At 43.3% G+C, this 14078-nt stretch overlaps 1 protein-coding gene across 1 annotated transcript in view; it reads right to left on the bottom strand.

The window, feature by feature from the left end:
- Window positions 1-14078, bottom strand: part of LOC306758811 (SH3 and multiple ankyrin repeat domains protein 2-like) — a gene marked incomplete at both ends in the record, with an annotated part of 185400 nt that overhangs the window by 139593 nt on the left and 31729 nt on the right. The window contains one exon of the mRNA XM_079244214.1: window positions 13597-13674. Within this exon, the coding sequence (XP_079100340.1) occupies window positions 13597-13674 (78 nt within the window). The remainder of the gene's footprint in view (window positions 1-13596; window positions 13675-14078) is intronic.

The following is a 14078-nucleotide window of genomic DNA, read 5'->3' as shown; positions in this document are numbered from 1 at the left end:
TTTACATGTGAATAATGTGATGACATGTGCTCCACATGTGTTTTACATGTAAATAATGTGATGACATGTGCTCCACATGTGTTTTACATGTGAATAATGTGATGACATGTGCTCCACATGTGTTTTACATGTAAATAATGTAATGACATGTGCTCCACATGTGTTTTACATGTGAATAATGTGATGACATGTGCTCCACATGTGTTTTACATGTGAATAATGTGATCACATGTGCAAATGTGGGTTTGGGATTATTTCATGTGAAGAACATGTAAAAAACATGTAGCTCATATGTGGTTCTCATGTGAATCAGACGTGCTGAATACATCCGATACATGCAATCAACATGTAAATAACATGTAAATCACATACTTGTGAAATACATGTGATTTACATGGGTCATTTGCTTTTCATTTACATGTTATTCACATGTAAACCACAAATGATTTACACACGACTTTCATGTTGGATCAAATAAAATGTTTCAAAAACACATTTGAACGTGTAGTTTACATGTGTATGTACATGCAGAGCACATCTGTTTCTGGATCATTTTCATGGGATTCACATGTAAAGAGCATATTATTCACATAGGATTCAAATGTGTCAACTAAATTTGATTCACATGTTCTTCACAAGTGATTCACATGTACACTGCCTGCGATTTACATGTTGTTTTCATGTTATTCACAAGTGCATTGAATGACAAGGTTCCAAAAAACACGATTGCACATGTAGTTCACATATGTATTCACACGTGAAGAATATGTAATTCACTTTTTCTTCACATGTTGATCACATGATCGTCATAAGTAGTCTAGTTCCTTTAACATGTAGTTCACATGTGTATGCATATGCGGTTTATGTGGGTCAACCACATTATTCACATGATTCACATGTACATTGCTTGCGATTTACATGTTGTTTTCATGTTATTCACAAGTGGATTACATGACAATGTTCCTAAAAAACACGTTCATGTGGTTTATGTGCATCAACCACATTATTCACGTTCTTCACATAAGGATCATGTTATAATGTTCCAAAATCACATTTGCACATGTTGATCACATGTAAATCTATACTAAGAACATGGGGTTTCTCTGTAAGAGAATCTGTCAGATTCTGACCCACTCTGGTTCCAGTGTGTCACCGAGTGGTACCGTTGGGGTTCTCCTGACATGGAACAAGTTCTGGTGCCACCAGAATGAAGGAAATCAGCGTTTATGTGAAAGGGTCTAAAAAAACCAGAAGTTTAGTCAGCATAATGACGTAGCTGATCAGCTGACTGGTCCAGGAAAAAATTAAAACATTTCTCAGTGATGCCGTACGTAGACCACACTGCACAAGTCAGCTTCAAGTCTCCATGAGTGAAGTCAGATCAGACACAGGAGCTCCAGAGTGCAGCAGCGGGCGCTTTAAAGCATTTATTAAGCTGATTGTGATCCGAAACCAGGTAACCAATGAGCAACAGGAAATACAGTCACAATTTATCTCTCATTATCATTCCACCACCCACAACCACCACTACTGCCATCGCCGCCTCCACATTGATTCTTTTCCTGTTCTCCCCTGGTTGTCATGGAGACAAATGGTTGTGTATAACACAGAGGTAACTGAAAGGGGGATGGGAAAGATGTGGAGCAGTGTTATGAGCCACTTTATCCAAGTGGAACATCAGCAGAGGCGAATGGTAGATCAAAACAACGGAGAGGTGAAGTCAGGATGCAGGATATAAAAATAAAAATGAAGGAAAGACCATCTGTCTTAAACCTAACAAGAAAAAATTAACCCAAAGTTTCACTTTTCTTTCATCATATCTGCTAAAATTGTAGTTTCTAGTTCTATTTCACTAGAAGAACTTGCAGTTATCATTACAGTTCCAGACAGAGATCACATAAAGAAACTGTAAGACAACATTCAGGGCATTCTGCTTCTTTTGTCTCAGGGGAATCATCATACATGAAAGTACAACCAAAAGTATGGGATATCTGGGTGTGGGCAACCGACTTTAAAAACCTCAATTTCACTAAAACCCAGTAACCGTGCAGCTAACACAAGGCAGTCAAGCGCTAATTAGCTTCATTAGATCAGATTCACACACAAGTATGTTGGCTAAAAGTTTTGTACAGTCTTTTTAAGTTCTAAAAAGATACTTAAAATAAGCTAAAAATAAACGTCAGTATAAGCAGGTAAAAAGCTAAAAATTTCAGACTGCGGGAAGCAAGTGTGACCAAAAGCAGAAGAGACATGACTCCCAACCAGCTAGCTGCATTACAGGGTCGCTCACTGATGGGTTTACAGAGTTTTAAAAAAAAAAAGAAAAAAAAGAAAAAGATCTACTTGTAGGCCATTGTTCAGGCTGCAAGTTAAGCTAGCCGCTAGCTTAACTTCACTTCCTGTGTCTGTGGCTAAGCTAGCTGTCAGGGAAATGAAGCAAACTGTTGACAGAATGGTTGCAAGCTGCAGTTTTTTTTGCCTTGTCATGCTGCTGATAGATGGTTGGAAGCAAATAAAGTTTCTTTATGAAGGAAAATATAAAGGAAAAATAAATGCAGTGATAAGAGATTAAATATGTTTTTAAATATGAATGAAAAATGATTAAACACACACTACAAACTGGATAGCAAGATAAATAACATTACAATCTATATCTCTGTTATTATTGTTATTTATATTAAATTAATTTGATTCAATTAGTTTAAACTATCTAAAACATTCAGTTACTGAGTATGTAAATTTAACATATATATATATACAATATAATTGTATTTATCTCTGAAGATAACAGTTTCAGTCCTTCAGTGGCGTCTACTGTGGGGGTGGTGTTGTCATGTTTCTTGGCTCTTTTCATTCTATTATAATCCTGCTTTAGTTTTTGCACGTGAATAAAAATTATCTTTAAAAAGACGATTTATTACTTATAAACCATAGTCCTCCATCTTCTCTTGGAACTATTTTTGGTCGAGTTCCCACGTGTACCCTACATAGACGACATACGGGAACATGTGCAAAAATATGTTTTTGGAACATTCTCACATGATCCATATGTGAAGAACATGTCAATCACATATGAATTGCATGTAGCTCACACATGTGAATCACATGTTAAGAACAAGAAAACCACATGTAGGCCAAATACAGTTTCCTTGTAATTCAGATGTAATCGACCTATGGTTTACACATGATTAATATGTGAAGAACATGTGAATCACATTAAAGCTATGACACCTCAAGCGAGCGCATCCGAACACATCCGCCGAGCTCATGCGAGTGCATCTGAGCGCATCCGAATACATCCAAGCTCGCCTTGATCTCCCAAAATTGTGCCAAGTTTTTGCCATGACACCAATCTCAACTGGTCATTAATGATAATTTAGTTAAACAACTCTGTTTAGATATTTGGCTAAATATTGGGCTGAGGCAATATGATGTAACCGGGTGAATAATCATACATGACGATGCGCTGACGTTCATGACACGTTACTGTAATCCACCAAGTGGGACTGAATAATGAGGCGGGAATGAGTGGAAATCATGTCAACTTACAGTAGGTGTGCAGAGGCCGAAGGCAATGGAGGACTATTACTGTGGTGAGACGGTAGCGGTGGTGGGGGTGGTGGTGGTGATGGTGGGGGGTGCACACAGAGGGCAGGAAATTAACGGGGAGATGGGAAGGCAGGATGTGGAGAACAGACAATGAATATAATGAGAGGAGAAAGGAGACGGATTAGAAAGACAAGGCTGAAGACCGGAAAGAAAAGATAAAAAAATCAGGATGAAAGCAAAACAAAGTTAAATGAAATTAGTTTTTACAGGATTAAAAGCTTAGAAAGGTCTAGAGGTCAGATTGGAGAAAAGCACTACAAAAATCGTGGAGTTAATTGAAGAACATGACAAGTTTTCCCAACAAAAAGAGAAGGAGAATAAGATGAGAGTTTTCTGTTCCTCACAAAATTTGTCCATTTCTAGTGTCACATCGGTCGTTATCCTAAACTCACATCATAAAAAGCATGAACCGGTACACAATCACATGCTGTCCATCCTCAGCAGCCTCAGTCAGGCACTGATTATTCACTTCACACTGTCCACTCCCTAACCTGGCTGCGAATGATGCTGAATTACACAGGTGTGCTCTATTTCATTCAGAAGGAGGCAGAACCACTGGCTTTCTTCTAGATGCAGCCGAGTCGAGTCTGTGGGATCCCACCATGGAAAACCTACAGCATGTTGACTGGGATCCCAACATAGAAAACCTGCCACATGTTTACTGGGATCCCAACATGGAAAACATTCCACATGTTTACTGGGATCCCAACATGGAAAACCTCTAACATGTTTACTGGGATCCCAACATGGAAAACCTGCTACATGTTTACTAGAATCCCAACATGGAAAACCTTCTGCATGTTTCCTGGGATCCCAACATGGAAAACCTGCTACATGTTAACTGGGATCCCAACATGGAAAACCTCTAACATGTTTACTGGGATCCCACCATGGAAAACCGGCTACATGTTTACTGGGATCCCAACATAGAAAACCTGCCACATGTTTACTGGGATGCCACCATGGAAAACCTGCTACATGTTTACTGGGATCCCAACATAGAAAACCTGCTACATGTTTACTGGGATCCCAACATGGAAAACATTCCACATGTTTACTGGGATCCCACCATGGAAAACCGGCTACATGTTTACTGGGATCCCAACATAGAAAACCTGCCACATGTTTACTGGGATCCCACCATGGAAAACCTGCTACATGTTTACTGGGATCCCAACATAGAAAACCTGCTACATGTTTACTGGGATCCCAACATAGAAAACCTGCCACATGTTTACTGGGATCCCACCATGGAAAACCTGCCACATGTTTACTGGGATCCCCCCATGGAAAACCTGCTACATGTTTACTGGGATCCCACCATGGAAAACCTGCTACATGTTTACTGGGATCCCAACATAGAAAACCTGCCACATGTTTACTGGGATCCCACCATGGAAAACCGGCTACATGTTTACTGGGATCCCAACATGGAAAACCTGCTGCAGGTTCACTGGGATCCCAACATAGAAAACCTGGTAGATGTTTACCGCCATCCCAACATGGAAAACCTCCAACATGTTTACTGGGATCCCAACATAGAAAACCTGCCACATGTTTACTGGGATCCCACCATGGAAAACTGGCTACATGTTTCCTGGGATCCCAACATGGAAAACCTGCTGCAGGTTCACTGGGATCCCAACATAGAAAACCTGGTACATGTTTACTGCCATCCCAACATGGAAAACCTCCAACATGTTTACTGGGATCCCAACATGGAAAACCGGCTACATGTTTACTGGGATCCCAACATGGAAAACCTCCAACATGTTTACTGGGATCCTGAAGTATAAACTTTATTGGTGATGTTGTGTGCCCTCATTCAATGGTGTTGTGGGAAGAGAATCCTGTTTTGCAGAGCTGCTTGCTTATATCACTGAAGAAGGTAAACTGAGCGTGTGAAACAACAAAAGTTATGGTCTCATGGTATGTGTGTGTGTGGGGATGGTTGCTCACCTCCCTAGCGCTCCCACGTTATGTTGCAGAATGAGGGGTATTAAAGGGGGGAAGCCCCAGACTTCGGTGGAGTCTGCTGCGGGTCTATTCTGATCAGGACGCCCAGCTGGTTTTGGCACTCTCTACCGGGGTTGTGGGCTCCCCAACCTATCCGCGTTACGGTAAGAGCTGGGAACTGAAAAGTGCCTTAACTGATGTGTTGCTTAATCTTGTGCTGCAAGATTAATAAAACGCTGAGTTAATCATTGGGCAGAGAGTTTGTGTGTTCATTATTTGCCGACTTCCTACGATCCTGCAAAATAAATAAAAGTGTTTCATTACAGATCCCTACATGGAAAACCTTCTACATGTTTACTGGGATCCCAACATGGAAAACCTGCTACATGTTTACTGGGATCCCTACATGGAAAACCTGCTACATGTTTACTGGGATCCCAACATGGAAAACCTGCTACATGTTTACTGGGATCCCTACATGGAAAACCTGCTACATGTTTACTGGGATCCCTACATGGAAAACCTGCTACATGTTTACTGGGATCCCTACATGGAAAACCTGCTACATGTTTACTGGGATCCCAACATGGAAAACCTGCTACATGTTTACTGGGATCCCAACATTGAAAACCTGCTACATGTTTACTGGGATCCCAACATGGAAAACATTCCACATGTTTACTGAGATCCCAACATGGAAGACCTCCAACATGTTTACTGGGATCCCAACATGGAAAACCGGCTACATGTTTACTGGGATCCCAACATGGAAAACCTTCTACATGTTTACTGGGATCCCAACATGGAAAACCTGCTACATGTTTACTGGGATCCCTACATGGAAAACCTGCTACATGTTTACTGGGATCCCAACATTGAAAACCTGCTACATGTTTACTGGGATCCCAACATAGAAAACCTGCCACATGTTTACTGGAATCCCAATATGGAAAACCTGCTACATGTTTACTGGGATCCCAATATGGAAAACCTGCTACATGTTTACTGGGATCCCAACATGGAAAACATTCCACATGTTTACTGAGATCCCAACATGGAAAACCTCCAACATGTTTACTGGGATCCCAACATGGAAAACCGGCTACATGTTTACTGGGATCCCAACATGGAAAACCTGCTACATGGTTACTGGGATCCCAACATGGAAAACCTGCTACATGTTTACTGGGATCCCAACATGGAAAACATTCCACATGTTTACTGGGATCCCAACATGGAAAACATTCCACATGTTTACTGGAATCCCAACATGAAAAACCTCCAACATGGTTACTGGGATCCCAACATGGAAAACCTCCAACATGTTTACTGGGATCCCAACATGGAAAACATTCCACATGTTTCCTGGGATCCCAACATGGAAAACATTCCACATATTTACTGGGATCCCAACATGGAAAACCTGCTACATGTTTACTGGGATCCCAACATGGGAAACATTCCACATGTTTACTGGGATCCCAACATGGAAAACCTGCTACATGTTTACTGGGATCCCAACATGGAAAACATTCCACATGTTTACTGAGATCCCAACATGGAAGACCTCCAACATGTTTACTGGGATCCCAACATGGAAAACCGGCTACATGTTTACTGGGATCCCAACATGGAAAACCTGCTACATGTTTACTGGAATCCCAACATGAAAAACCTCCAACATGGTTACTGGGATCCCAACATGGAAAACCTCCAACATGTTTACTGGGATCCTAACATGGAAAACATTCCACATGTTTACTGGGATCCCAACATGGAAAACATTCCACATGTTTCCTAGGATCCCAACATGGAAGACATTCCACATGTTTACTGGGATCCCAACATGGAAAACCTGCTACATGTTTACTGGGATCCCAACATGGAAAACATTCCACATGTTTACTGGGATCCCAACATGGAAAACCTGCTACATGTTTACTGGGATCCCAACATGGAAAACCTGCTACATGTTTACTGGGATCCCAACATGGAAAACATTCCACATGTTTACTGAGATCCCAACATGGAAGACCTCCAACATGTTTACTGGGATCCCAACATGGAAAACCGGCTACATGTTTACTGGGATCCCAACATGGAAAATATTGCACATGTTTACTGGGATCCCAACATGGAAAACCTTCTACATGTTTACTGGGATCCCAACATGGAAAACCTGCTACATGTTTACTGGGATCCCTACATGGAAAACCTGCTACATGTTTACTGGGATCCCAACATTGAAAACCTGCTACATGTTTACTGGGATCCCAACATGGAAAACCTCCAACATGTTTACTGGGATCCCAACATGGAAAACCTGCTACATGTTAACTGGGATCCCTACATGGAAAACCTGCTACATGTTTACTGGGAGTCCAACATGGAAAACCTGCTGCATGTTTCCTGGGATCCCAACATGGAAAACCTTCTACATGTTAACTGGGATCCCACCATGGAAAACTTGCTACATGTTAACTGGGATCCCAACATGGAAAACCTCTAACATGTTTACTGGGATCCCAACATGGAAAACCTGCTACATGTTTACTGGAATCCCAACATGGAAAACCTGCTGCATGTTTCCTGGGATCCCAACATGGAAAACCTGCTACATGTTAACTGGGATCCCAACATGGAAAACTTGCTACATGTTAACTGGGATCCCAACATGGAAAACCTCTAACATGTTTACTGGGATCCCAACATGGAAAACCTGCTACATGTTTACTGGGAGTCCAACATGGAAAACCTGCTGCATGTTTCCTGGGATCCCAACATGGAAAACATTCCACATGTTTCCTGGGATCCCAACATGGAAAACATTCCACATGTTTACTGGGATCCCAACATGGAAAACCTGCCACACCTGTTGACCAGACAGCTGACTGGGACGGCATTGCGTTCCTCTACCAGCTCGTCATGGTCTACTTGAGTCAGTACCAACAGCTGATCCCACCAGTAATCAGGACTGACGTCACGAATGCAGACAGGACCTTAAAGAGAAACCACATGTGGACTACATGTGTTTCACATGTACATGCACATGTGAACAACATCCAGACTTGTTTTTAAAATTTTCATGTGATCCCCATGTGAAGAACATGAAATCACATTTAGGTCCCACGTGATTCTCATGTTAATCATGTGTCAAAATGCATAATTAACATGTGAACCACATGTGCATCTTTACGATTCACATGATCCACATCTGATTTACATGTGAACTGCATTTAATCTATATGTGGTTTTCAAGTTCTTCACATATGATACATATCTACCAATTCTTGATTACCATTGTTCACATTCTCTACATGTTTTTCAAGAGTATTCACATGTGCCAACCACATGTGACTTACACGTTTGCCAAAACCCCCTTCGAACACATTCACATGATATGTACTTTTTTAATACATTCGAAGAACATGACAGGGTTGACACATGTGAACCACATGTTCAAATGTGGGTTCATCTGAGGCACATGTGAATAACATGTTTACATAACATGGAAATTATTCCAAAAACATGTTTGCACATGTGGTTCCCATGTGCAGCATGTTCTGTAGGTAAAGGGTTCCATCACAGTAGCAGTGGGCTGTTTTTCCAGGTGTCCATGTGAATGTGCCTGACTACATCTCCACATCTGGTTCATCGTGTCATCTGGAAGCTGATGGGATCATTTGAACAGTAAAGTGTTCGCATTTATCTTGTCCCGGAAGCTTCCGGCACCACAACCAGATTTTTCTCCATTGTTCTGTTCCAAATCGCCACAGTCATGCAGCAGAATCGTTAACATGCTGTAGTTTAACACCTTTTATGCGCAGGTTCCAGTTTTTATGATCCGCATCGGTTGTCAGAAGTCTGCTGGTCAGAAAACAGGCATAAACTTGTTGGATTCAGCTCCCGGCTCCATGTGTAGGAGGAGAGCGCAACAATGATAAAGATAGTAGGAGCAGGAGGAGGACTAGTTTCCACTCTACAACAAGCCAGTCCAACACGTCTACTGGTTCCGCCTGACGTTTGGGTCTCTTCTACAGATTCATCCCGGATCTGGACCAGAACCGGCCTCAGTAAAACACAGGACCTGGACCAGAACCCACCTTAGTAAACCACAGGACCTGGACCAGAACCCACCTTAGTAAACCACAGGACCTGGACCAGAACCCACCTCAGTAAACCACAGGACCTGGACCAGAACCCACCTTAGAAAACCACAGGACCTGGACCAGAACCCACCTTAGTAAACCACAGGACCTGGACCAGAACCCACCTCAGTAAACCACAGGACCTGGACCAGAACCCACCTTAGTAAACCACAGGACCTGGACCAGAACCCACCTCAGTAAACCACAGGACCTGGACCAGAACCCACCTTAGTAAACCACAGGACCTGGACCAGAACCCACCTTAGTAAACCACAGGACCTGGACCAGAACCCACCTTAGTAAACCACAGGACCTGGACCAGAACCCACCTTAGTAAACCACAGGACCTGGACCAGAACCCACCTTAGTAAACCACAGGACCTGGACCAGAACCCACCTCAGTAAACCACAGGACCTGGACCAGAACCCACCTCAGTAAACCACAGGACCTGGACCAGAACCCACCTTAGTAAAACACAAGACCTGGACCAGAACCCACCTCAGAAAACCACAAGACCTGGACCAGAACCCACCTTAGTAAACCACAGGACCTGGACCAGAACCGGCCTCAGTAAAACACAGGACCTGGACCAGAACCCACCTTAGTAAACCACAGGACCTGGACCAGAACCCACCTTAGTAAACCACAGGACCTGGACCAGAACCCACCTTAGTAAACCACAGGACCTGGACCAGAACCCACCTTAGTAAACCACAGGACCTGGACCAGAACCCACCTTAGTAAACCACAGGACCTGGACCAGAACCCACCTTAGTAAACCACAGGACCTGGACCAGAACCCACCTTAGTAAACCACAGGACCTGGACCAGAACCCACCTTAGTAAACCACAGGACCTGGACCAGAACCCACCTCAGTAAACCACAGGACCTGGACCAGAACCCACCTCAGTAAACCACAGGACCTGGACCAGAACCCACCTTAGTAAAACACAAGACCTGGACCAGAACCCACCTTAGAAAACCACAGGACCTGGACCAGAACCCACCTCAGTAAACCACAGGACGTGGACCAGAACCCACCTTAGTAAACCACAGGACCTGGACCAGAACCCACCTCAGTAAACCACAGGACCTGGACCAGAACCCACCTTAGTAAACCACAGGACCTGGACCAGAACCCACCTTAGTAAACCACAGGACCTGGACCAGAATCCACCTTAGTAAACCACAGGACCTGGACCAGAACCCACCTCAGTAAACCACAGGACCTGGACCAGAACCCACCTTAGTAAACCACAGGACCTGGACCAGAATCCACCTTAGTAAACCACAGGACCTGGACCAGAACCCACCTTAGACAACCACAGGACCTGGACCAGAACCCACCTCAGTAAACCACAGGACCTGGACCAGAACCCACCTTAGCAAACCACAGGACCTGGACCAGAACCCACCTTAGTAAACCACAGGACCTGGACCAGAATCCACCTTAGTAAACCACAGGACCTGGACCAGAACCCACCTTAGAAAACCACAGGACCTGGACCAGAACCCACCTCAGAAAACCACAAGACCTGGACCAGAACCCACCTTAGTAAACCACAGGACCTGGACCAGAACCCACCTTAGTAAACCACAGGACCTGGACCAGAACCCACCTTAGTAAACCACAGGACCTGGACCAGAACCCACCTTAGTAAAACACAGGACCTGGACCAGAACCCACCTTAGTAAAACACAGGACCTGGACCAGAACCCACCTTAGAAAACCACAGGACCTGGACCAGAACCCACCTCAGAAAACCACAAGACCTGGACCAGAACCCACCTTAGTAAACCACAGGACCTGGACTAGAATCCATCTTAGTAAACCACAAGACCTGGACCAGAACCCACCTCAGTAAACCACAGGACCTGGACCAGAACCCACCTCAGTAAACCACAGGACCTGGACCAGAACCCACCTCAGTAAACCACCTTTCTCCTCCAGGAGTGTAAAGGTTGAATTAATGAGCCGGTTTTGGTAAAATAATAAAAATACTTTGAGGAAAGAAAACATCATTGTAGAAATGTCTTTCCTTGTAGGTTTGTGTTCCCATCATTTCCCAACATTTCCCAACATTCCCATTAAAGTGTTTTTATGGAAACAGCCTTGATGAGATTCTGCTGATGAAGAGGAATCAATAGATTATTAACAGATCTCGCAGGACAGCTGATCAAAAAACTGGTCAGACTTCATGCCACCGAAAATAACAATGTGGACCAAACAGCCACCTGGACGGCAGATTTACTGATGAAAGTGACAGAAAAACACCAGATGACATGTTTTCTACATTATCTGATCCAACCAGTGTTGGAACATCCAACACGGTACGGTGGCCCAGGAAGTGCAACCACAACTACACGTTACTAAACACAACTACAAATGAACAACTATGACAAATTAAATTTAAATTAAACACACAATTTTTTAAAAATCAACAAAATAAAAATATACACAAAAAATTTTAAAAAATGGCCAGATTAAAAAACCGACAAAATGTCACACAAAGAATTTTAGATAATGACAAATAAAAAATGTCCAACAATAAAAAAAAGCCAAATAAAAAACAAAGAATTAAAAAACATGACAAATTAAAAAGAAACTTGCTGTTTAAAAAACATTACAATTTAAAAAATACAATGGCAATTTGAAGATGACAATTTTAAAACCAAGACTAATAAAAAACAAAACAAAACATGAATTTAGAAAAATACAAAGAATTTAAAAAAGCACAATGTTGTTTATTTGGTGATTTCTCGTCTTGCCAACTTATACCGATCTCCTCCGGTAGGTAAACGCACCTGTGTTTTTTAACTGTTTTTCTTTTTTTTAATCATTTTTAGTTGTTTTTTCTTTAAATGTTGCTGTTTTATAATTAGTAGTTATGGTTTGGACTTCCAGGCCACCGTACTTGTGACGGTTGGGGATCAGACCTCCCTTGACTAACGCTCAAAGCGAACGTTCGGTGCAACGGCAGCCATTGCTTAACTGCGCCGTCGCAGTTCAGTGAATGAGTCACTAACCTGCTTAGATAATCAAAGCTCTGCACACACTCTTCTGTTCGTATTAATAGATTTATCCCGGTGATGTAAGCGCTACATGTAAAATCTGACAAGGCTGTAAAGTCCGGCGGAGCAGAAGCAGGGTGAAATGTTTCCTGGTTTCTGCTCCGAGCCGACAAGCAGCTGAAAGCGGAAACTTCCCCTGCAGTCGGACACGTTAAACTCCCTTTGGCTCGCTCCCTTTATGAGGCGCTCCAGCTAATGAAACGCTCCAGTGGAGTGGATGTGGAGGACAGTCGAGGACCCCGTGGGACTGCCTTTCATAAACGCCCGCCTGGATGAGGCTCTTTTGTAACTCAGGCGTAGGTTATGAGTCAAACATGCCAGCTCGGCACCTCTGAGTGCTTCTGGGTCTGGTTTTTTCTTTTCCTCCTGGAATGGATGTGCTGCTGGAGAATATGTACGCTTCGACCGTTACCAACACAAACATGCACGTACGGCTGTGCACGTTGACACCAGCTCATGGAATTACAAACATATGAAGGACTGAGGGATTCTGGGATGTAGTCCTGCTCCGTCTTCACTTCGATTTTGCTGTGTTGCTTAAGATGTTGTGCACAGAAAGGACCAACTCACCCCCCACCCCCCACCCCCCCCCCCCCCATCTCCCCGTTGTCCTCTAAACATTGTTTAATGACAACAATTACATTATATCCATGTTTAACGCTGACCTTGACCATTTTGCACCGTTGCTATGGCAACTAATGAGATGAAGATGAAATGTCCTGCTACTATAAATGTGCCCCCCCCCCCCCCCCCCCCACCATGCTGCAAAGTGAAATGTAAGATGAAGTAAATGTTTCTGAAGTTTCTACCTGAAAAGGACTCTGGCTGTTGTAGTTCTTCACTTCCTTGTCGGCTCCCCGAACAAGCAGCACTCTGGCACAGTTATCCTGAAACACAGAAACACAGCATGATCCGGATGCAAGAACATGTTCAGAAACCCCTGGAATCCTTCGCTCTAATTCTCCTACTTTGTTAGGAAAAAGGAGGATTAGCATCCGGTGACATTAGCAGGCTTGTCCTGAAGCCGTTGGAGCGGTCAGCGTGGTCGTACGCGCCAGCACTGACTCGGATAAGAGGAACACCAGAACATCTCCTACCTATATCAGGAATGGAGCTTCTCCTGCTGGTAAGTGTGTATCTGTTGCTCCACTCCAAGAGAAACAAGGCGAGAGAGAAAGAGAGCTGGAGAGAGCTGAGGGGTTTGGATCTGCTGCACAAATCGCCCACAAAGTGCTCAACCACGCATGCACTGTGCACACACACATGAATATAAATACTTTTTTTAGATCCA

The sequence above is a fragment of the Telmatherina bonti genome (genome assembly GCF_933228915.1).
Source record: "Telmatherina bonti genome assembly, chromosome: 1".
Classification (NCBI taxonomy): domain Eukaryota; kingdom Metazoa; phylum Chordata; class Actinopteri; order Atheriniformes; family Telmatherinidae; genus Telmatherina; species Telmatherina bonti.
The sequence above is the reverse complement of the archived record's forward strand: the minus strand, read 5'-3'. Positions and strand labels throughout refer to the sequence as shown.